General features: G+C 42.4%; 1 protein-coding gene across 7 annotated transcripts in view; it reads left to right on the forward strand.

The window, feature by feature from the left end:
* The window catches only part of ZMYM2 (zinc finger MYM-type containing 2), a 198,886-nt gene that overhangs the window by 49,353 nt on the left and 123,905 nt on the right, over positions 1 to 25,628 (forward strand). For all 7 annotated transcript variants that reach the window (XM_089775571.1, XM_089775573.1, XM_089775570.1 and 4 more), the window contains 3 exons: positions 3,646 to 3,931; positions 12,615 to 12,780; positions 14,206 to 14,418. In XM_089775571.1, coding sequence (XP_089631697.1) covers positions 3,646 to 3,931; positions 12,615 to 12,780; positions 14,206 to 14,418 — 665 coding nt within the window. The remainder of the gene's footprint in view (positions 1 to 3,645; positions 3,932 to 12,614; positions 12,781 to 14,205; positions 14,419 to 25,628) is intronic.

Raw genomic sequence — 25,628 nt, forward strand, 5'->3', positions numbered from 1 at the left:
CTTGTTGTGTTTTTCGAGTAATGTCCCCATGGGTACTCCACAGTTGGTGTTGCACTCATCCCGGCACCATAGATCGGAGACTTTGAGAGCAGTGATTGGGCGGGCTGCACATGTGCGAGCGGAGAGTGGCGCTCCTGCCTTTGAAGTAGCACGCACAGCCCGCTTCTCTGCAGTTCCTTCTTCACTACCCTCGGCCACAGACAGAGCTCAATTGTCTCCTCTTCAGTGTGCTCTGCAAGACAAAGCAGAACCACTTTATCAGCATAGATAGTCCTGAGGCACTCAGGACTCCCTTTTCTTTACAGAAAACAAAACAAGCCACCGCTGCCAGCTTTTACCGCCACGCAGTGGCAAGCCGCAGCAAGCAAAAGAAAAGAAACAGGAACCAGCGATCCATGTGCGGTCAGCGCTGCTTGTATAATTAGTTAGCTTTTGGGAGACATTGCCAGACTCTCGTAAGGAGAAAAGATGCGGTAAATGCAGAGAATTTATTCCAGCCTCTGATGCCCACAGTGAAGGTATACACTGTTGGGGGACACACATGTACCTCACAATTGTGTCCATTTCTGTAGCCTCACAACAAGAGCTCTCAAAGAAAGGGAACTCACAGCGTGCATGCAGTCTATGGATAGATTCCTAGACCCCCATAATTATCAAGGGGCAGTAAGGGCTCAAGCGCAACTTTTCCTCGGGGCAAACAGCTAAGCCCTTCTCCTCAGAGAACACGCTCAGAAACTAGACTCTCACCAGTCCCCTCTCTCCCTTCAATAATTAGCAAAGGAGATGAGCCAGGCACTTCAAGCCGGCAAAGTCTTGAATGCATTACCCTTCGCACATTGGGGATGTATACTCCCCCTTACCGAAGAAAGTGTTACACACTGCATCAAAGACACAAGGGGACAACCTTCATTAGAAAACACTAATACCAACCTTTTGAGCAAAACTGCTTCAGACTGCAAAACCAACGAAAGAGAGCCGTCAACTGCTCTTTTGTGACCCAGGCCTCGAGGCAGCACGTTTGAAAATTTGGTCAAGGGTCTGTCTCACTTCCCCCCTGGTTACAGTACCAGGCGAGCACAATATATTTCACCACCACTTGTGCCCTTTCTGCAATCAGTGGGCAGCAATCACTACAGATCAGTGGGTCCTAGAAATCGTCAGCTGTGGCTATTCTATCCCCTTCATGGCAATTCCTCCAATCTCTCCACCTTTTCCTTCCCTCTTCAGGGACCCCTCTCATGAGACTCTGCTCTGCCAGGAGGTTTTACACCACCTCAAAATAGGAGCCATAGAGTGGGTGCCTGAAAAATACAAAGGGGGGGGAGGGGATTTTATTCGAACTACTTTCTCACCGAAAAGAGAACAGGAAATTGGAGACCTATCTTGGACCTATGCCAATTAAACTAATATCTTCGCAGGCAACGCTTCAAATTGGACATGCTCGCTACAATAAATACAGCACTGGACAGGAGGGACTGGTTCACAGCCCTCGACCTTCAAGATGCGCATTTTTTACATTTCAATACATCCTGCACACAGGTGCTTCCTATGATTCACGGTCACTTCAGACCACTTTCAATACAGAGTCCTCCCATTTGGACTCTCCTCTGCCCCCAGAGTCTTTTCCAAGACCATTGGAAAAGGTGGCTGCAGCGTATCTAAGATGCAATGGGATCACAATATTCCCTTCTATAGGCGATTTGTCTTGTCCAAGGTTCCTCACAAAGGACCATCAAGACATGATCACATTCACAAAGACCACTCTTCAGTCACTGGGCTTCATTATCAATTAGCAGAAATCCATACTACGCCCCACACGATGTTTGGAGTTCATAGGGGCTCATATAGACTCCACAACAGCTCAAGCCTATCTCCCCAACCACCATTTCGACAATATAAGCAACCTTGTTACAATCATTACCACCAGCCCAACGGTACCCATCATAATGCGCCTCAAACTTATGGGGCACATGGTGGCTACGGCATATGTGGTTTGTCATGTCAGGCTGCGCTTCTGTTTCCAACACTGGATCTCTTAATGTACACACCAGCTAGTCGTCAGATCCACAGGCATGTTTCTCCTCTCCTAAAAGTCCTCACTTCCCTATAATGGTGGACACAGGCACACAACCTCTTCAGTGGGGTGCCTTTCCACCGGCACCAGCCATTCAAACAAATTACGATGGACGCCTCACTGATGGAATGAGGTGCACACTTCCAACAGCAGTTGTGCAAGGGAAACTTAAATTCTGGAGAAGTAGCTAGAAAGAGGGCTTTGTAGGAGAATAGTTTTGCTTAGAATGTTGTCTTCCGAATCTAAGCAAGATACTAAAAATTCTGTTGAGTAGACACAGGGATTTTTTTTAGTTAATTTCCTATGGGACAAATTGAATTATGATTCAAATAGATCTGCAACATGCTAAACTATAGAATAACTGATTGTCTAAGAGTGTCTCTGTATTCTGGGATTGTGTTATCCAGAGCTAGGTGGGAGGAGAGAATACTCATTGGAGGAATGTACTGCATGGACTTACACTATTCATTCAAAGTTGGTTGATCCCTATTGAGAAGACCAAAGTCTAGAGAATGCATCAGTTTTTTCTAGCCTGCAGATTTCTATTGTCCTAATTCAGGAGTAGGGAATCTAAGCTTTTGGGGGCCAGACATGGCCCCGGCTTAACTGGATCTGGCTCTTGAGCTCAGGGCTCGCCTCCTAGTTTGGGAGCCTGTGGGGCTAGAGCACACAAAATCTACTTGCCTTTGGTGTAGGAGGGTAATATGCGGAGTGTCTTTCTCCTTGTCAGTTGCGGACTTCTCACTTGTGTGTGACCCCTTGACCTAAAAAAGGTTCCCCACCTTTTTGGTAGTTATTGCCTTAAACAGGGTTTTAGAGTAAAACAGAAAATGCTTCCCATAGGAATCATATAGGTACATGTGGCGATCGGTGTAAATCTATTTTTGCATGTCTTTAAATTGTAATACAGAAATCTTCTGACCAGACTTGGGGCCAGAGAGGCTGGACTGGGAAACTAATTCAGAAGTTGCAAATCTATTTTTGTATGTAATATTGCAAGCTTTAAATTAGAATAATTTTTACGTTATTCTAACTACTTTATTTGTGATCTTTTCCTTAGATTTTCTGTAGATGGTTTGCTTTTAAAATAAAAAATGACAAGTATCTTTGATAACCACTGAAGTGGGTTAAACATTTGATCGGTAAACATTTGATCGGTACAAATTTATAAACCTTCAGTAATATTTTAGAAAATGGAAATTTCTAATTGATGAAATCTTCAAATTGGAAATTCTGCTTTGACATTTCTGGCTAATTTTTAACTGCATGTGGCATGATTATATGTTTGTTTACAGGTTCAAAACCAATTTGCAGACAACTCTTGGTGTGAAGTACTCTAGTATCTCCTGGTCTAGGAAATGGCTGCCTTGAGATGCTCTCCTGTTTTGGGATTTCCTGTGATGGCAGAGAACAGTGCCATTGATCTAAATATACTGACTCAGCATGTTCTTTCAATTATTTTACATATGCCTCTAATCACTTGTTAGCAAATTATCCTAACATAATCAAATCTGTGAGAATATTGGAAAATGTCTATTAACTTAATTTTCTATTTATTTTGTATTTTTAAGATTCCTGGATATCCCAGTCAGCTTCATTCCCTAGAAATCAGAAGCAACCAGGTGTGGATTCCTTGTCACCAGTGGCCTCACTTCCTAAACAGATTTTCCAGCCTTCTGCACAACAACAGCCTTCTAAACAAGTTAAAGTCACATGTGCAAATTGCAAAAAGCCCTTGCAGAAGGGACAGACTGCATATCAGCGGAAAGGATCAGCTCACCTGTTTTGTTCTACTGCCTGCCTCTCATCATTTTCACATAAACCTGCTCCAAAGAAACTTTGTGTTATGTGCAAAAAGTAAGGGGTGTTTTATTTCTTGTTCCCTTAATACTTAAATGCAAAAATATCTGTTTTAGGACTGTTAAGATGATTTCTAATAACTGTCTGGCACTTCAAATATCTGACTACAAAAATATTTTTCCACACTGTGTATGACCATCATAAAGTTGGTTGAAAAAGACTAACCCTGTTTTTATAGCATGTATAGAGGCAGTTAAGTAAAGTACAGTACCTTTCCTTGACTGCCAACTCTCTAATTCAGAATAAGGCAGAACAGGGGAGTGTAATAGTTTGTGTCAATGGGAGGCTTTACTGACACCCTACAAGCTCCAGAGTTTAGGGTCTCAGGCCTGACTGCAGGCCGAATAGCAGTTCTAAAGGCCAGGCCTTTATTTGGGGGCGGGGCAGCCAACAAACAATCAGCTCTGGTAACCCAGGCAACTGTCTAGAGGCTACGCCTGCATTTGGGGTGGGGTAGCAAATAAGAGTTTCTGTTAAACTGGCTGGTAGTTTGAGCCCAGGGCCTTGCTCAGGGTGGGGCAACAAAGACAGTTAAACAAGTAAGTGGTCCCAAAAGGTTCAAGGCACAGACCTATTTGCAAGCTGAGCCAAGGGTTGGGTCTCCTTGTTGGCAGAGAGCCCCCTCTTCTTTCGCCACAGGGGGAACCTGCCATCCAAGGGAAGAGTGGGGGGAGGGAGATGCAGACCCACCCGCTCCACTGCGTCCCAGCCCAGGGCCCTAGTAGTGGCAGCACTGCAGTCACTGAGTTGGCAGGGGTCCAGGCCATGACGTGCTGTCCAGGTTTGTGTATTAGTGGGGATCTGAGCCGCAAACACGCTAACCTCCATTTCCTCAGCCACCCCAGGGTTGGCTGTTCCTGGGCCACATCCCTGTTCCTTTTGGGGGCCAATTAGCTCGAGTCGGGTGCTGCTCCTCATTGTTGGCTGGGGACGGAGGCTCTGGCAGCATGTCTGTAGGCTCGGGATCCTGCGTGGGTAAGGGTCCAGGTGGTCCAGAGGCTTCCACAGTTACCCGGGTCTGGTGGAAGCCATGGCAGTCTAGGCCAGTGCTCAGGGCCTGGAAATGGCCTGGGCGGCCCAGCCCAATCCTGCCTCGGAAGGCAGCATGGCAGGGCCTTCCTCTGCTGGGGCTGGGTAAGAGCCTCTGCTCTGCTCGGCAGCCAAGCTCTAACTGAGCTTGGAGCTCCTCTCTTTATATCTTCAGCCCTGCCTTCTTGTTTCCTGTGGGTGGGACTGAATGGTCCTGGCACCGTCCACCAAAGGGTTTTTGGTGAAGTTTCCTCTTCTGGGTCAGTGGGAGGCCATGCTGACTCACTACAGGAAATTTCTTCACTTTAAATATATAAATCAGTAATTTTGATTTAGTTTTTTTATATAAATCATTTCTAAAAGTTTACACAATATAGTACAGTAAACAACATGGCATTGATTCACAAGAAAAATAAAAATTGTATTGTATAAATGCTTCTGTTGTAAGAGGGAAAAGATGATCAAGAGGCAAATGCATAGGAGAAAAAACTTGAGATTTGGAAAGATATGGCAGAGAAACATAGAAAGACTGTTCCATCAACTGGGAATTTTGGGGGAAGGCCCTGGCCAAAGCAACGGCTGCAAGAAAACGGGAGAGGAGCAATAAGCCAGCAAGCCTATGAGAGGGTCTACTACAAATATGTATAGTCTTGAAGCCTGGGAATTGAGAATTCAATCCTAAAATCATTGAGGCACCAGTGCAAGTGTTTGTGAGATTAACTAATGGATCACATTTCTCTGTATGTGTGAAGGGGTAGGCACCTACCTACAGGAGTCTGGAGAATGGAGCCATGTAGAAGCTATAGAAAGTAGAGCTGAAATAGTGAAGGAATGAATGAGTGAGAGCTTAAGGGTTTCACTCCATTGTGTGTTCAAGACTGTGTAATATGGGCAGTATTATAGAGGTCTTTAAATATATTTAGTGTTCTGTATATTCAATTTTTATTAGCTTTCATGGATATTTTGGGGGCTAATTAAAAGGCTTTTTTAAAATTGATTTACATCCACTTATCAATCCACTTAATTTTTGGGGGGAGGGGTATGTATTTTGATTAAACACTAATGTCATAGATCAGAGTGGGGAAACTTTTTTGGGTCAGGGGCTGTTGACCCACAAAAAAAATCAGTTGGGGGCTGCACACAAGTGAGAACTCACTGACATGGTCCCGACTGAAAAGGAGAAACACACTCACCACATCATTCCCTCACACACCAGAGCCTACGGGTGCCCAACCTAATAGATTTTGTGTGCTCCACTGTGGGGCAGTGAGGTGGCTGGAGCACCAGCACAGGCTTCCCAGTGCTGAGGGGGACCCTGAGTCTCGGAGGCCGGATCCAGGCAAGGTGGGACCACATGCAACCTCTGGGCTTCAGGTTCCCCACCCCTGCTTTGCATTATTGTTGTGTCCTGCAGTTCTGAGATTGATGCAGTTCCACAGTGTAAAATTCAGAACATACATGCAGCAAATCAAACAATATTGCGCTATACATGGTGCCAGCCTATTTCTTTGTATTCATTTAGAGTGGTGCAAAATTTAAACAATTAGCCCTCTACAGATAAAGGTAGATAAAGTAAAGAGGAAAACATGGGGGAGGGGAGGGCAGATGGGGAGGGAGAATGCAAATCTATACCAAAATACCCCCCCCCCCCCAAAAAAAAATCAGAGCTTTGAAATTTTCAAGAAAAGTAAAGACCTAAGTGAAGAGGATGCATTATGCTGCAAGTACTTCAGCACTGAGGTCAGTATTCATACTGAAAGAATAAAGTAGCATGTTGAAAGCAAGTGACATGAAGCTTAAGGAAGAAATTGAGCTATAGCATAAACAATCAATTCAAGCGCTTTCACCAGGGCTTTAATGAAAGAGAGGACACAGCATGATTATGTCAATGAATTTGTTCATAGTCTTTGTTTTGCCAGACAATTGCAATTAATTGCAGAGGTGCCTGTTGATGATTTTGTGACTGTACTGTCCAGAAGCAAATATCCTTCCTAATGCAGACAACCTCAGTCATAAGTACATGAAAGAAAATGATAATGCTTTATATCTAAATTGATGGAAATGTGGCATCTAGTCTGATTTGATGATTCTCATGATGCTTTGGACTATTTGATGCTTGGCCCTTTTTTTATATATATATATATATAATATATATATATATATATATATAAAAAAAATATAAAAAAATCAAAGAGAATAAACCCATATTGTTTTGTGCTGATGTGATATCCCCAGTGCTGACAGCACTTTAGTTGACACACCAATAACTGACACATTTGAGATTTACCAACTAACTTGGGAAAACGTTGCCACAATTAACACAGATTCTGTTTCTTACATGGCTAAGCTATTAAACTCCATGAGAAACTGTAGTTGCTACATATTACCTGACCTACTGATCTGATTAATGTTGCGCTGTCTGCAACTGTTGCTACAGAAAAAATGAAAGATGTGAAATCTTGCATCATTGGATTTGGGGCTATTTTCAAGCATGCAAACAAATTGAAGGCTTTGTTTTGCACAGGGTGATACGAGTACAGGGCTGACTACCAATTACCTATACCTGTTTTGCCAATTGGTGGATGAGCATGTGTTTTGCTGTCTGTCATGTAAATAACGTGTGGACTGTGCTAATGCATCTCTCATATCTTCCTGAGTTGGTTGTTTCTAAAGCAGAAACACTGAAGATACTGGTAATTAACCAAAATGACAACCATATTCCGCACACCATCAGAAAGTTCATTGTAGAAAATCTGGAATCACTGTGTGAAACACAAAAAACACTGGAGTTTTCTCTGAGTACTGCCAACACATTTTCCAGTGCAGATGTTTATCAGACCCTGACAACCAAAATCTTAGCTGAACTGAGCACAAAAGCTACAGGAGAAACATACAACAAGAAAACGCAGATGTTTCTAGAAATCTTTTGGACCCTGGGAAACCTAGAAAACACTACAAGTGTTTAAAATATTTAACAGAACTCTTGGCACAGAAATGGGAGAGTATAGTAGCCCATAATTTGCATCCTGAAGCATTAGGTGCCACAGAATCTTTTTGGAGTATCATCCAGGTGAATTGTGCTGCAGACAGTGACAGTTATGCTAGAGTTTCTCAATAATTTGCCACTAAAGATGGAATTTCACATTTCAAAGGAGAATTTACTACTTACATGAACATGACTAACCCCGACACTATGAAATTTGATGCAGTGGCTTTTTGGAACAGTCATCCAAACACACTTCCCAACTTCAGTAGAGTGGTATGGCAGGCTTTGAGTGCACTCCCTGATGATATTGATGCAGAACACTTATTTATACTGCCTCCAAATCAGCAAGAGGCTCAATGTGAGTGAGAATACTTCAAAGAAAATTAAGTGAATGTACACAAACCAGGATTTCTTGAAAAACTATTCTCTGAGAGAGGAAAAAAAATACATTCATACCCGGCTTTGATTTTCAGAAAATAAACACTTAATAGGTTTTTGTAACTTTTTACAATAAAAGCTGAAAATGTAGAACACTAGACATAAATACTTCACCTTGAAATTTATTATTAATTCATTTCTCTGAATGCCTAAAAGAACCACTGTAGGAACTTAAAAGTTGTACTCAAGCAACGTTCGATTGTAAAATAGTTACACAGTATATGATATCTCAACATACTTTTTCTTTAAGATATTTGTGGTCAGTTTAGCTTTCCCTCTTCTGTATTCATTCAGTGTTGTTGCTGTATAATCTAGTGTGTTACATGCACATGTAATACATGATAAATTCTAAGGGAATTAATTGGAAGCAGAATAACTGTAAAGAATGTTTATTACACATTTTTAAAGTATGTGATTTGAAAGTGTTAAAATTAACTTACGGTATGAGGTATCGGTGGCTTAAGGCATATTTTTACATTTCCTTGATTGAATATGAATCTTTTTATTTAGTAGGCTCTGCATTCTCAGATGAAAAAAGTCCAAGTATGTTGGGTGATGGGGGATACTCACTCCTCATGAGTGCCTCCTAGTAGTTGGGTGTGTTTTGTTTGGGTTTTTAATCCACTCCTTCACTTGATCTTCTAAACAACTCTTGTTCCCTTCTCAGGGCTTAGGCCTTATTCTTAGTGATGGCACCTGGTTCTGCATACTACAGTAAAACTCCAATTGTCCGGCACCCTGTGGTCCAGCACTCCCTATAGTCCGGCACCAACTGGAACCCGGAAGTGCTCCGGCCAGCTGGACAATTGGAGCTGCTGTGAGCCCCATGGGCGCTCACGGCTGGGAAAGGGAAGGGGAGAAGAAGGGAAGGAGATTATATCCCTGTGACGAGTCTCCCGGGACCTGCACTGCGTCTGGGGGGGGGGGAATGGCGTGGCGAGGGGCAAAACTTCTGCCATTTTGCAGGAAGGCGGGGGAAGCTCTGTGCAGCCGCCGAGAGTTTCCAGGAAGGAAGCGGGCTCCCCACCCCGCAGACTGCAGTAATTATCACCAAGCGGGGGGGGGGGGGGGGGGGGGGGGGGGGGCAACCCGGCAGCACCCAAGTTGCTCTGCCCCGCTGCTTCCCCAAGGCTGCCGCTGCTGCTGAAACTGACGAGCGGCGGACTTGGGGAAGCTGTGGAGCAGAGCAGCTGGGGTGCTGCCGGGTTGGTCCCTCAGTGCCGCCCTTCACCCCCCTGCTCGGCAATAACTACTGCAGTCTGGGGGGTGGGGAGCCCGCTCCCCTCCTGGATACTCTGTGGCGGAGCGGGGCTTCCCTCGCCGTGCTGTTCCCCTCCCGCCCCACGGATGCAGTGTGGGTCCCAGCAGACTCATCACAGCCCCCCACCGGAGTACCTCCTGATACTCCGGCATATCTGATAATCCAGCACCACCTAGGTCCCAAAAGTGCCTGATTATTGGAAGTCTACTGTACTCTGGGTTCTAACTCAGGGACCCTATAAATGACAGCCATGTACTGCTGTCTCCAGCTTACAGCTGGTATCCCTGGCCTTTCCTCACATAGTCCCTTTCTCTTAACCCTTACCTCAGGGCTGAAGTTCTCATTTGCTGAATGCAAATGTCACCAGAACTAATCTTTTGGTTCTCTAAGTGCCTTTGATTAGCCATGAGTAACCTTACCTTGCTCCTGTGGCACCAACCTGCTCAATTCCTCCAACCTCTTTTATCTGGGCCTGCTGGGCTGTAAGTGTCTGCTTCTATCCAGCCTTGCTAGACAGGCATGGAGGACCCGTCTTTGCTACTCTTTTTACTGAGGTAGGGTATCTGGGGATTCCAGCAGGGAGCCAGGAAGGCCACATTGACTCCATCACAATATGCCTTCAAAGATTTATGGATAATGTATGAAGGGGCCTTGACTTTTGATTCAGAACTATACTGTTAATTGTAAAGAAACAACTTTGTGTATTAAATCCCCTTTGAGAATATTTTGTGTCTTCGGCCAACTATAGAAAATAATAATCTCACATAGTTTGCATGAAATGACTGAGTAAAAATGCAATTAAATAGTACACATTCTAGCTGCTTCTAAAACTGTAAACTGGACAGCTAGTGATGCTATTTATAAACAAAATTTTAATCTAATCTCTCCTTTCTCAGGATTAAGATATTCAGAACTCATGCCTAAGGCTACTTTTTAGTCATGGGTATTTTTAGTAAAATCATCAACAGTTCATGGGTGGTAAACAAAAAATTCATAGCCTGTGACCTCTCCATGACTTATTATATACCCATGTCTAAGAGTTGGAGAGGGGATCTTGGAGGTGCTGTGGATGTTCTGGGAGAGGAGATGAGTACTGGGGCAGGCTCCTTACACAGCTCCTGGGAAGTGTACAACCTCCAGTGCTCAGTTCCATGTGCTGCCTCTGATCTATCTAAAGCCCTGGTTCTGCAGCTCCCGTTAGCATGCAATTGGAATAGCATGAAAGGACTGCCAATATGGGGAGGCAGGCACGTGGAGCTAGGAGCTGAGCAAAGGGAGTCACTGTCACCTTTTTGGAGATTGCCCCACACCCAAACTCCTGCTACTGGAACGTGGGGAGTCCCAAGACTGCCTCAGCAGTGGCTGGTGCACCTGGCTTGGAGGTCTGCCTGAGCTGCTCAGATGGCTCTCCCTCCAGGCGTACTGACTGCTGCAGAAGTCATAGAATCCATGACTTCCATGACCTGCACAGAGCCTTACTCATGGCCAATGTGCCCTCTAATTTTTTCCAACCATGTGCAGATTTTTTCCATTCATGTGCAGAATGAAGATTTTATGTGCACCACAAGTAGGGAAAAAACTTAGCAGTGAGTGCTCTGCTAATCAGCTGGGCAGCATTTGACTCTTTCCTGAGTGGCTGCACAGGTGCATCACTTACAAGGAAACACTGTTTATGGCTAATTCTTCTTTTTCAACTCCCCATTTCTACAACTAATTCTGTGGTGATTCCAAGGGTAGGATGATGCAGATTACAAGAATGAATAGTTTTAACATATATTTACCATCCTGAAAGAAAGCTTTTGCTAATGTCCAACTTAAACCTTCCTTGCTGCAATTTAAGACCATTGCTTCTTGTCCTATCATCAGAAGTCAAGGAGAATAATTTTTTCTCCCTTGTAAAACCTTTCAAGATATTTGAAAGTGCTGTCATGTCCCCCCTCATTCTTGTTTTTTCTAAACTTAAATCCAGTTTTTTCAGTCTTCCCTCATATATCATGTCTTTTAAACCTTTAATCATTTTTGTTGTTGTTCTCTGGATGCTATCCAGTTTCTCCATATCTTTGTTGAAACAAGGTGCCCAGACACAGTACTTCAATTGAGGCCTAATCAGTGCAGAGAAGAGTGGAAGAATGAATGACTTTTCGTGTCTTGCTCATAACACCCCATTAATGCATCCCATAATCATGTTGTTGGGGTTTTTTTGCAACAGTATCACACTGTTGACCCATATTTAGTTTGTCCTCCACTATGACACCTAAATAATAATAAATTAATATTCTGCCTAATATTTTTTGCAGCACACACCAAACAATAAAAACATGAGATTTATAATGTACCATTGGGCTGAAGACCAAATGTATCTTGCATTAGCCACAGAACACAATAATGCAACTGACTTTCAGTGAAAAGGAGTGAAGGACTAGTTCAGAGTAGTTTTTATTATTCATTTGATTAGTTCAAAAGTAGATTGCAGTGTCAATGGAATGTTTAGCCACTCTTCCCCCCCCCCCCACCCTGTTTTGTGATTAAAACTTAAATTTTTTGCATGTATTATATAAAGCAAGTTGGATATTTACAACCATTAATTGCTCATTGGTGAAAGTTATTTTACAAATACTGTATCTTTAATATTGAAAGTAATGTAGGGGAAAAATACATAACCTGATATTCTTTTAAATATATAATAAGCATTGCTTTGTTTTAAAGGTCCATTTGGAATGTTAGTGTAATATTACTCATAATTGTTTTTATTTTAGTAAGTGGTATTAAACGCAAGAGAAATAAATGCAACAGATGGAATGAATCATTGTTTCAGTACAGTGGGGACCATCTTGAAAATACCATTGAACCAAAAGCTGTTTAGAATCTGAGAAATTAAAAGTGCATAATAAGGCAGGGAAAGAATTAATTACATTGTTATAAAATTCTATTTTAAAAATTTTATGCTCTAGTGCTTTTTCTTTCAGAGATATAACAACAATGAAAGGCACCATTGTTGCTCAAGTTGATTCCAGTGAGTCTTTCCAGGAGTTTTGCAGTACATCGTGTTTGTCCTTTTATGAAGACAAGCATAATCCCTCAAAAGGAATCTTGAATAAGTCAAGATGCACTATCTGTGGTAAACTAACTGAGGTCTGGTTGAATTTTTGGTCTTTTAAATTGCTTAGTAGTAGAACATTTGTTAAAAAGTTGGAAAAAGTGGTAAAATGTCTATTTTAAAAAAAAATTCAGTTTTTTTTTAATTTCAGTAGTAATTGGGCTTAATATATTTAGCAGTTACATAGCTTTTTCCATTTTCAATCATGCTTTATAACTGTTAATATTACTTTTTGTAAATGTCTTTATTGTATATTTAAATTGAAGACACCTATGAAGACAGTTATGCATTACATTTTTTAAGTCATGTCGCTAACATTTTGGAGTTTATTTCCATGGCTGATTTATTACAAGTCTGGCTTATTTTTGGAAGGCTAGTCATTTTACAATTTTATGAAACTTTGTTGAGTTGATCTCCATAAGAGCATAAGGACCATACTGTTTCAGACTAATCAATAATCCACCTAGCCCAGTATCCTGTCTTCTGACGTTAGCCAGTGCAGCATGCTTCAAAGGGAATGACTAGAGCAGTGCACTTATCAAGTGATCCATTTTCTGTTGTCCAGTTCCGATCTCTGGCAGTCAGAGGCTTAGAGACACCTATAGCATGGGGTTGAAACCGTGACCATCTTGGCTAACAGTCACTGATGGTCCCTATCCTACATGAACTTACTTAATTCTTTTTTGAACCCAGATATACTTGATGTCTTCACAGCATCCCAGGGCAATGAGCCCCACAGGTTGACCTGTATGTTATGTTTTTGTTTATTTTTATTAACTTAATTGGGTGATCCTTGTTGTTTTGTATGCTTATAAGAGAGAAAACTACAAACAGTTACTGGTCTCAATTTCATTTAATTTTTCAGTAACTATTTTGAGAGCTCTCAAAGCACAAATCCAGTAGTAATTGGTACTGATCAGTATCAGTTACATTACATACAAATGTTGCCATCAAAACAATTCAGGATGTTCTCTATTTTAATTGCATATTTTGGAGAATCCTTTAGAGTAATATACAAATGATTCACATAGTACAATATACTCCTATTCAAATTCTACTAAGTTGGGATTGCTACATTCTGGATGGAAACACTGGGCCCAGTTAACATAGCAATGCTACCAAGACAAGCCATATAAAATTAAAAGCCAAACGTATTAAAAATCTTGCTTACTATCAACAAAGTGTATAAAATACACACAAATTTGTGTAAATTAGCTCCCCAGTCTCTTGAGCAACCTTGTGTGAATCCCATCCTGTGACCTTGGATTGGCTTATAAAGTCACAAGAGTAGCTGGGGTTAGGGATTTGTTTAGAGGTTGTAAGGAGATAGTTTGCTTTATTTGTTGTAGTTATTTCAGATGCATATGTCATGATATTATCTAGGATTTCAGTTGGACCTAATATTGTTTAACTTGTGATTTGTCAAGTGTAGTGTGCTGATGAAGAATCTTTTTTTATAGATTCGACATGAAGTTAGCTTTAAGAACATGACCCATAAGCTCTGTAGTGACCACTGCTTCAATAGATACAGAATGGCGAATGGTTTAATAATGAATTGCTGTGAGCATTGTGGGGAGTACTTGCCTAGTAAAGGAGCTGGAAACAACATCCTTACGATTGACGGTCAGCAGAAAAGGTTCTGCTGCCAAAACTGCGTTGGTGAATATAAACAGGTAACTACTTCTATTTATAAAAAAATGAATTTTAGCCTACACATTTAAAAAAAACAACTCCAAAATATTGGTACAGCTCAGATGCATTCTGTTATTGATTAACTGAGTTGTGCATGACATTTTTTGTAAAATAGGAAGAAACTTAGATTCAGCTGATTAACCTATGCAAGTTTGTATGTGCACCTGTGGGAGTGGAACTGTATTTGTAAACTCTTACTGTAAAAGGAGGCATGTATTTTTTTCTAAAATGCTAGTGACTTTGAAGTTTTCTTTTTCAGAATATTTTATCTTTCTAGTGACAACTTTAATTTTTAACATATTTGTTTAGGGTGCACATGACAACACCATTCTGGTTGTGTAACACACTAATGCTCAGATATAGAAACTCACTTGCACATTTAGATATTTATGTAAAATTAAAAATATATATGGGCCATGCAGGCCGGACGTGGCTGTTGACTCCCTTAATCACATTGTTTACCTGTACATTGGATATAGTTTTAGTTCCTTTTCGGTGTAGACCAGTGGTTCTCAAACTTATTGTCCAATGGCCTGCCTGCCTCAATGCAAACCTTTCCTCAGACCACCAGTTGCTAATGGAAACTCAGCATTAATTACATAATTATGTCTGAGCCATTTTGCTAGTGCAGCTAGGGAGAACGGTTTAATTTAAATTATTAAACAGATTAAGCGTTTAACTTTCTCATGTTAGTTTATCAAACTTCATTTTAAATAAAGGAAGATATTAATTTTTGTCCAATACAAAAGGTTTCAATGTTTTCTTTATTTATGGCAGGGGTGGAGAACCTTTTTTTTTGGGTTGGGAGCCACTGACCACAGAAAAATCAGTTGGAGACCACACAAGTGAGAAGCAAAAAAAACCTCCTCCATAAACTCCCACCCCCACTGATGTGGCCCCCAAGTGAGACACCTCACTCCTCTTGTGCTCCAGCCCCATATGGCAAGGGGGAAAGGACAGGGAGGACTGAGGTTCATGGCTTCCAATAGGCCAGATTTACTTTTCTGGGATTTCAGAGAGAGTGGATTTTGTGGAACCCCTTCGGCTCTGGAGTAGGGTAAAAAATGAGGGGTTCAGTGTGCAGGACAGGGCTGCCAGCAAGTGGAATAGGGATGAGGTGCAGGATAGGGGAGGGTGGTGGGGTGCAGAAAGGGGAGAGGTTGCAAGGTCTGGGTGGGAGGTAGAGTGCAGAAGCAGGCTGGGAGCAGGGTGTCTGGATAGGAGGAGAGAACAGGAGCAAGGGAGGGTGCAGTGTGTGGCCAGGAGGGAGTGTGCAGGAGCAAAGGTGAATGCAACAGCAAATTGATAGTAGGGTGTCTTGCCAGGGGGGAGGGTTCAGGAGTAGGAAGGGTATTTAGCCAGGAAGGAAGCTGCAGGAGCAAGGGGTGGGAGGTGGAGGAGTGGGCTAGGGAAAGGATGTCTGGCCAGTGGGGAGAGTGCAGGAGCAGGTTTGGGGTGCAGGATCTTGGCGTTGGGCGGTGCAGGAGCAGGGTGGGAGTGCGGGATCTAGGATTGAGTGGGAAGGAAGGCACTTGCTTTCTTGCCCCATGCTGCTCCTAGGCATCATGTTCTAGGCACGGCCTGCCGCTGCTCCCATTTGCCGGATTTTGGACGATGAGAGCAGTGGGTAAAGTCTCTAGGCAGGGCCTTGATGCGCTGCTGTTCTCCCATGGGGGGGAGGGGAGGAGAGGAGAGGAGAGTGGCAGTTCTTGGAGCCACTTCTGGCTTTGTTTCTTCCCCACGAGCCGTATCTGGCAGGGAGGCTAGGGGCTCCCCCGACTGCCTCAAGATGCTGGCACTCAAACCTGGCAGGGGGCAGGGCGAGGCTGGAACATCAGCACAGGCTCCCTGCTGCGAGGTGGGGCTGAGCTCAAGCCTCAGACCACAGTTTGAGAACCACTAGTGTAGACCTTCCCAAGTCGAAAGCTAGGTTTTATGTATGTTCTTTAATGTGTGAAAGTCTGAAGGTCGTCCTCTTGAAATTATTATAGCATTTGAAAGAAGTCTTTGTATTTTACATTTTGCTGTCTTTATTTTGGAGGGGGTTGGGGGCTGGGGGATTACAAGAACCTTACCCCGTGCATTTGCTTTAGGAGGCAGTGGTTAACACTAGTAGGAAGGTTGGAATGCTCCTTAAGGTATTCCTGATATAGCAGGATAATTCATAAGTTATTAAGTTTTGTGCTGATTCTCTGTAGAAATTTTTTTTTTTTCTGAATTGTGTATGTTTTCTCTGAGAGTACATGATGACCTGGTATAGGTTGGATCTCATTGGTCCAGTACCCTTGGGACCTGACCAGTCCTGGATGAGGGAATTTGCTGAATCAAGGAAGGTCCCCTGCCACCAGTCCCCTCAGCCTGCTACTGCTGGCTGAGTGACTTGGCTGCCCTAGCCCTGCTGCCATAGATGCTGCTCCAGTCCCACTACTGGCACGACACCATGCAGCCCTGGCTCTGCTGCTGCGGCACTGGTCTGCTATCAGCCGGTACGTGGTCCTGATTGGGCTACCAACCTGCTGCGGCAGACGGGCTTCCCCTGCTGGTCTGCCACGGCCCAGACCAGCTGCCAGCCGTACTGCCATGGCTCTGTCTCCACTGCTAGGCTGGCATGCAGCCCCTTTTGGGCTACTGTGGCACAACCCCACTGTTGGGCTGGCACTCATAGGCTGCCCAAACCCCAGATGGGTTACCAGGCTGCCTCTTCCCCGCTACTCTGGCCCCGCTACTGTTGCTGGGCTGCTTAGGCCCTTGCCTCGATACTACTATGATCCAGGCTCTCAGCAGCTAGCCCTCTTTGCCCTGAGGCAATCCAGACATTGCGGGAAGAGAGAATCCCGGTTTATGGAGGTGCAACCTCTATATGCAACCTGTATATAGGGATTGTATTTTAAGACTTCTGAAATAAATGTTCCACTTGTAACACATACCTATATTTTCTGTAGTTTTGGAGTTAATATTTATATACATTAAGTGATTTGTTACTTTACCAAGGCTTCTTTGAGATGGTTGTGCATTGAGAATTCATTTCGTTTCACTTCTAAAAGCTGGTGAAATACACTCAGTCATAGGAAGCCCAGTATTGAATTAACAAAGCTTCATTATATTTGACTAAAAGATTTACCCAGCACTGCTTCAGTCCTTAACTCAAAGATTATTTGTTTTTCTTTATTTAAATCATTGTTCTGAGATGGTGTTGGGGGTGAGGTGTTCAATATGAAGGCTGCCCTGGGGAGAGAGGACAACCCCAGCCCTCTCTCACTTTAGCAGTAGGGGCGGGGGAGGAGGGCAAGGGGTGGGAGAGGGAGAAGTGCTTGTCTGACGGCTGCAGTGGGCTCAGCTGGGGAAGGGGGTGCATGTCCCCTGGCTGGGGAATAGAAACACACACAAACTCTCTTAAATATATAGTAGACAGCTGTCCGTTTCTCCACCCCTGCTGGTCCAGTGGGGTTACAGCGATTCTGGTCCTCATCTCTGTCCCCCTGTGGTCATTTTGCAGTATAACTCCCACCTATCATATCCCTCCCTTTCTATTTTATATGAAACAATCAAATTCCAGGCACATCACATTGTCTTGGAACAACCAATTCCTGACCTTGGTTTAAGTTATGAGAAGAGGGAGCTGCTTTCCAAATTTGGTGGTCCTAGCTCTTACTGTTTAGGAGCACTTAAACAAACAGACACATAAAACTTTCTCAGATATATAGTGGATGAATTAAAGAAAAGCTCTATAATGTTTGATCTCTGTTCTGTATTGCTATTGCATTTTTGAATGTCAAGTGCTGCCTACCTTTACTATTTTGGACTGCTTTTGTGAACTTGTACAGAACTCAAACAGTATTTCTGGCAATATATACATGTATAAACAGCACAATTGAAAATATAACAAGCCTTATTGTTTTATCACACAGCAAAACAAAAAAAGAGCAATATAGGTTTTCAAGATAATAAAAATATAGGCATAGAGAGAAGCCATGGAAAGACTTGGAGAAAGCATTGAATAAACACTCATGAAGGAACAAAAAGATACAAGATTAACTTTGAACTTGGGACTGTCCCACACAACCTAAAAACATGCACTGATGAAATGCCATGTGAGCATGAAATTATGAGAGGTGGAACGACAATTCTGAATCTATTATACATTCATTGCAAAATGTACTTTGTCATCTGTCTGTTTATATATTTTTGTACTATTATGTTCAGATATTAAATCTCCATATGTTAGTGAGAGAATGAGGTGGCATGGTATTGTTAGGATATTGTACTCTATTGTGTGCTGAGGAATTGCATGATTAGTAAGCTTCACCATTAGTAGTGAGAATTATGCAATAGCATGCTGATCCTGAAGTGAATCTCTTCTCCTTTTAACCTGGATAGTTTTGCTGCATCCATTGCCATTGGCAGACTTTGTACCAGCAAAATCTCTTGTGTTGCGAAAGGATTATTATGTATTTGATGTTTGTGGGCTGAATGGCTTAGGGATTGGTAATGAGCTGTGAACAGATTAATCTCTGCTGCCAGGCTGCATCCACCTAGGTTGTTGTGACCAAATGTCATTCATAGTACGTTTTCAAATAAGACAAATAGTGAATGGTGGATTTAAAATCCTTGCTTAAACGAGGTAAGATCCAAAATGGTATAATTGAGTCGATAGTATACAGAGGGGTGGGACCCTGACTGAGAGACACATTCCCCTTGCACACCAGAGCCTAGGGGGGCTGAGGCTAGTAGATTTTGTGTGCCTGCACCCTGCGGTGAGGCAGCAGGGAAGCTTGAGTGTCAGTGTGGGCTCCCCAGTGTTGGGGAGGCCATGAGCCTCTGGGGGCTAGATCCAGGCAAGTCAGGGACTTCATCCTGCCCCCAGGCCTGAGGTACTTCACTCCTGGTATATGGTGTGAGTGGTAAAATGTCTTGGGCCATAATTAATTTTAAAATTATAACTCTTAAGGTGCATTTAAGAACTTGCATTTGAATTCATTTAATGAAATTTTGGAAAATGATTATTAACTTTTGTTAAGTGGGTGCTTCTTGTGAAAAATGTATCATCTTGTTCAGCAAAGGGTTTTAAAATGGAATATGTCTATCAACTTAATCTTTTACAAGATTTTTGACCATGAAAGCTAAATAACTGCTAACAATGGATAATTATAGATAAAATATATTTACTTTCATATAATAATATTAGACCTCTTTCTGTGAATTTTTGTCATTTTATTTTTTTTAAAGGGGAGTGTGCTATAGGAAAGGAAGAACAAACTTCTGAAATAATGAAGAAATAGTACTCCTTTTTTCAAAACAGTAATAGTGAGGATGATGGGGAAGCATTTGGCCATATAAGTATTTTGTTTAGGTGGTTATCATGTGTAGTATACCTAAAAATTTTATATTCCATTTATGTGACTGCTGTTGTACAATGTGTGGTGTTCTTGCTATGAGATTTGTATAAATTAGTATATGCTAGTAATTGTTATATCCCATTTGGTCTTTTCTACTTTACTAATACTACTTATTTATAAATTGACACAGTATTTGTACCTACTTACTTAATTCTCATATGTGAAATAAATATTAAAAAATGTTTAAAGCTAGCTTTCATAACTTACGTACAGTTTTTTTTAGGATTTAAGTGAAATTATGTACAGACCAAAAGGTTGTTATGCCTTTTGGTAGGGACATTGGTGGCAGAGAATCAGGGAAAATGGGTCATGGTTTGTTAGGCTGATGCTTAATTTTACATTGTGGTGGGGAAGAGAGGGAAAGATGAGGCAATACTTTTTTTGAGTTAGAGGGACATTGGGTAAAATTGTCAAAATTCTCACATTTTCAGATTTATGAATGCACTTATGTGGTGATGTCCCATTGACATGAGCTTTTAAATGAGCAAGCCATTTTTGGAAATGGGACTCTATTTTAAAAAGTTTGGTCCTTCATGTCACATACTAAGGAGATGATAATTGGCCCCTCTTATATAGGAATAGTTAAACTGTACTGGATACATCAGTACTTGAATACACCTGGATAAATCAGAACTTGAAAGGTATCTATTAAACTAAAGAATTACTGGGGGAAAGTAACATCAATAGGCAATAGAAAGGTGAGGAAAGATTAAAAAAACCTCAAAGATACAGTTTCATTTCAAACTATTTAGATATGATTATTTAAAGTGTGTTCATACCCAGAAGAAAGACCAATTATGTTTGATGGCACAAGTGGTATAATCAAGACATTGAGTGATACCAAGTAAAGGACACCTTAGATTCAATGTCAGGAAAACTTCTGAAAATGGCTGTTAAACTGGAAGACTCTTCCAAGCAAAATAGACCCTAAACCCATACTTGTCTTATTTGTTCTTGAAGCTCATACTCTCCAGCACTGGGAGAGGTAGGGAGCAACTCATAGAAGAAAAGTAAATGAATTAACAGAAGAAAACAAGATATTTTTAAATGGATGTAGCCGTGAATTCCACTTAAGGGTAGGTGTGCCCAGCACAATGGAACCTGAGAAATTTGCCTACCAGTATGTGTAAAGCGGGGTGCTTGTGCTTTGTGGAAGTAGCCCCTTCCCTGGCTACATGATGTGGTGCTTTCCTGACCCTCCCTGAAGTGGCCTTTATCTCCCATGTTTATATGTCTTTTGTGTAGGGGAGTGATTCCCAACAGTGATTCTCACACATCGTGCTTGCTCTGTCTTGGTGATGCCGACATTAGTGAGTGTGCTATGATCTGCAGATGGTTTAAGAAATGGACTCACGTGGCTCTAGACCTTGGCCTGAAGCAGTGCCCGCTTGAATAGGTCATGTGGTTTACATTGGTACTGAGGCCTTCAAAAGATTGGAGATTGCCCGTGAACTTCAAGAGCACTGCTGCTTCATGTTCTGGAGCAAGCATCTCTTTGAAGAAGTTGTATCCTCCTGTTCAGGGAACGTCAGTCTTCTCCAGTGCCATGGTAACAAGATTATTAAAAGGGCTTCTTTAATTACATCCTCTGGTCCGAGAAATGGTTCCCCATGGAACCTAAACAAGATTCTAGTGGATCTGATGGGGAGCCTCTAATATCTTGTTCCTTGGTGCACTTGTGTAGTAAAACTGCTTTCTTGATAACTATAACATTCATAATGAGAGTGTGAGAGTTGCGATGAGAGAACCTCTTTATGCACAGTTCTTCAAAGGTGACTTTGACTGCACTCACAAATTTTGTGTCAAGTAGTCTTTGTTCCATATTAACCAGGCAGTATATTTACCAGTGTTTTTTTCCTAGGCTGCCTTTATCTCTGGAGGAGCAGTGTCTGCATACCTTAGATATCAAGTGGTGTTTAGCCTTTTATCTTGACAGGGCTAAATAATTTCATCCTTTGGCTTGTTTGTTTGGATGACAAGCTGTGAAAGACCAGGCAGTCTCTCCTAGATGATCTCCAAATGAATAACATCCTCCTATTCTCTCTTAGCATACCTGAGCTGCTTATATGAGGGCTTAAGCAGTGCCCATAGTGTTTGTCAGTGATGTTCCTTACTTGATGAGTTCAGGACTGCTCTGTGGTCACTGATACATACCTTCACAAATTATGTAGGTGGAATGCATAGCTGCATTTATTTGAAGAAAAAATGGTTATTTACTATAGTAGTGGTTCTTCACAGTGTGATAGAAATGTGTAATTCCTAACCCACACTCCATCCCCTCTGCATCAGAGGCTCATTTCTAAATGTTTGGTGTAAGAGGGACCCACCTCATGTAGCTTGGAGAGGGGCCATGACTATAAGAGACACACATTACCCCTCCATGGGCACTGCTGGGCCAATTTCTCCAGCTCCAGAGCACAGGGTACATACATACCGAAGTGGAATATGTGTCCGCATCATGTCTCAAAGAACCACAGCAACAGTAAGTAACCATTTCATATTTCTCAAGGATGCTACTAAAGTAGTGATCTCAAAAACTGAAAGAAAAACTAATGTTGTTATACTAAGTTACAGTGCTTGCAATTAAACATTTTTACATTTATTACTGGTTTGACAAAGTGTTTTCTGTAGTTCTAATGAGGAATATTACCTATTCTAGAATTATCTATTTAAATATTAGCCTTACTATGAGGAGAAACAGGACCCAAAATGTCTTTTGTATAACTATCTCTAATATGAGGAGTGACATCATCTTTTTTTACCTGTGACCAGTATGTCTTCCTTGTTTCCATAAACCAATCAATAGAAGATCCTTGCAAGGGAGTGGCAGTGCCTGGTTGTGCCTAGGGTTGCTAGTGGTTTTTGAGCACTGGCCTGGCAAGATCATCTTTGGACACAAAGCAGAGCAATTGTCTTGATGATGATATCAACCATACCTATGAGCTAGCTCAGTATAAGCGTGGTGAAATCCAGTGTGCCTGCTTTTACTAGATGGCATCTGCTACTAAAACATTATGGCCTGTTTACAATACAAAGTTGAGTCAAGTCTGTATACAACTGCAGTAGTTAATATATTTCTGTGTACATGCATATTTGGTTTCTTATGTCACCAATGTGCATGCTCACCAGGAGTGCTTGTATCAATGCAGAGTGCATTGCAATATGCACTAGTATCCCACTCTTTAACTCACCACCGTGTAGTGTGTTGGCATGTTACCAGAAAAATGAATGTTGAGATGCTGCTATAGTAATCTGTTGTCTCCTTAATCTGTTCTCCCAAGGTAAAAGTTTCTAGGGTTGTTAAGGAAGCATTAAAGGACATAGATATAACCTTCCAATAAAGTAATTGACTGGCAGTATTCTTTGAAAAAGTCACTTTTTGTTAGACTACTACATTTTATTAGGGATTTAACAATCCTTACTAAAATCTCTGCCACCAATCCTTTGTTGCAAGTAAAGAGCATTCAAATAACAATAGTATCTATCGGTCACCACTTACTGCACACGCTCAATAACCAGCAATCTTACGTGTGTTTTCTGTTGTCTTTTATCTTGGAGCTTGCATCTTTAAGAACATGAGATTGTTAAAAAAAGCCAGGAGCAGAGCTGTCTTTCCAACCAGTGGATTACCAGTGAGAATATTGAAGTGCCAGTAGTGATTCTGGGGGACTTTACCTACTTTCTTGGTCCTTTGGCTTATGAAGCCATTCATCTGGCACCTCATTGATGTGAAGGAATAATTCAGCTGCTGGCTTGGCAGGTGCAGAATGATCGTTGAACATGTTAATGATGATTTTAAAGGTCACTGGTATTACTTAATCAAAAGATTGGACCTCAGTGAGAAAAGTATGCTTATAACAACTGCTTGCTGCATCCCCCCTAATATCTATGAAGCAAAGATGGAGACGTTTTCACTGGAATGGAGGGCAGAGAAAGAGGCTTTCTGTTGAATTTGAACAGTCAGAGAAAAGGGCTATTAAAAAGAGCTCAATATGGCGCTATATAGCTCAGGGAGGCTTTGAATGGCCATTTTAACTGAGAGCCAGAGTAATGTGTTTTGATGTACTGGTGCTCTGTCTGGGCCTGCTCTTTCGTAGCCTGGTAGGAATTGTGTAGTGATTGTTGTACATGTAGGAAGGCAACATTGTCAGTACACGTATTTATTTTGTTTGTGACTGATCACTAGAAGGGCCATGAAGCACTGGAATGGGATATTGGGGGAGGTGATGGAAACTCCATTCTTAGAGGTTTTTTAAGGCCTGGCTTGACAAAGCCCTGGCTGGGATAAATTGGGTTGATCCTGCTTTGAGCAGTGTGTTAGACTAGATCAGTGGTCCATCCTTTTTAACCCCAAGATAACTTTTTCAATTTAAGTGCAATGTAAGATCTATCTCAAACTCAAATACCCTTACCCCATTTCCTTCCTGCCCTGACTTTGAGGCTCTGCCCCACACCTCTGAGGCCTCACCCTGCTCATTTCATCCCCTTTACTCCCCCATCCTCACTCACTTTCACCAGGCTGGAGTAGAGGTTTGGGGTGCAGGCTCTGGTCTTGGGTCAAAGAGTTGGGAGTGTTGGAGGGGCTCCGGGTTTAGCCCAGGGTGGGGGATCGGGGTCCAGGAAGGATTTCAGGGTGCAAGCTCTGGGATGGAGTTTGGGTGCAGGGGGACTCACGTCTGGGGCAGGAGGTTGGGTGCAGGAGGTGGTTCAGGGCTGGGACAGGGATTCAGGATGCAGGATCTGTATGGACACCATTTAACAGATGGTTTCCGGGTGGTAGAGCAGTGGGGGTAAGGCAGGCTTACCCCTGTCCTGGCCCTGTACCACTCATGTGGAGACCCCCTGCTCTGCCCTTCTTAGGGGCCTCAGGGACACGCCAGCCACTTCCAGGAGCAGAAATTATCACAGGGATAATTACTCCAGCCACGACAGGTTGGGCATTTTAGAACTCATTACTCAAAGAATTACATTTACACATAAGAGAGAAATGAAAATGATGAAATACACAGACAGTGTGCATTTGTGAGAGTGACAGACATACAGAATGTGAAAAAGGTTTCAGAGGGGTAGCCATGAAACAACTGAAACTGAAAAAACAATGAATAGTCCTGCAGCAGCTTGGAGACTAACAAAAAGTGTAGATGGTATCATGACCTTTCATGGGAGTGACAGTGACATTGCCAAGCTCCCTTCATCCCCTTCTCTCTGTGTGGTGATGGGGTACAGGAGTGGGGGGAGGAGGGACAGCCTGATATCAGCACCCCCCCTTCTACCTCCCATCCCCTGTAGAGCAAGCAGGAGGCTCCTGGGGGGCAGCTCAAAGGCTGAAGGTAGGAGCAGCATGAGAATGAGTGGAGGTGTAACTGAAGTGCCAGCACTTTGTAGCTTCCCAGCCAAACCAGTCAGGATCACCTGTCAGAGGATCCAAGATCTACTGGAAGTTCCTGATCTCCTGGTTGGTGACCACTGGACTAGACTAGATGACCTTCTGAGGTCTCTTTCAATCCTAATCTTCTGATTCCTGGCTTGAGTACCAGTTCAGTCTCTCTCTCTCTCTCTCTCTCTCTCTCTCTCTCTCTCTCTCTCTCTCTCTCTCAGCCCTTTCATCACATGAATTAACATTTGATCTCTTTTTCAGGTCATAAGATCCTTTTAGTATCTTAATTTGGCTTCTTTTCCTTATATAGACGGCTTTCTTTCTCTGTTTCTTTGCTAAAATATGCGTTTGAACCTGTCTCTCTGGGCTGCTTTCTAGCAATCCTTGGTATGTTGACAGGGAAAATGGGGAGAGACCC

The sequence above is a fragment of the Pelodiscus sinensis genome, chromosome 1, assembly GCF_052426305.1.
Source record: "Pelodiscus sinensis isolate ZL-2025 chromosome 1, ASM5242630v1, whole genome shotgun sequence".
Classification (NCBI taxonomy): domain Eukaryota; kingdom Metazoa; phylum Chordata; order Testudines; family Trionychidae; genus Pelodiscus; species Pelodiscus sinensis.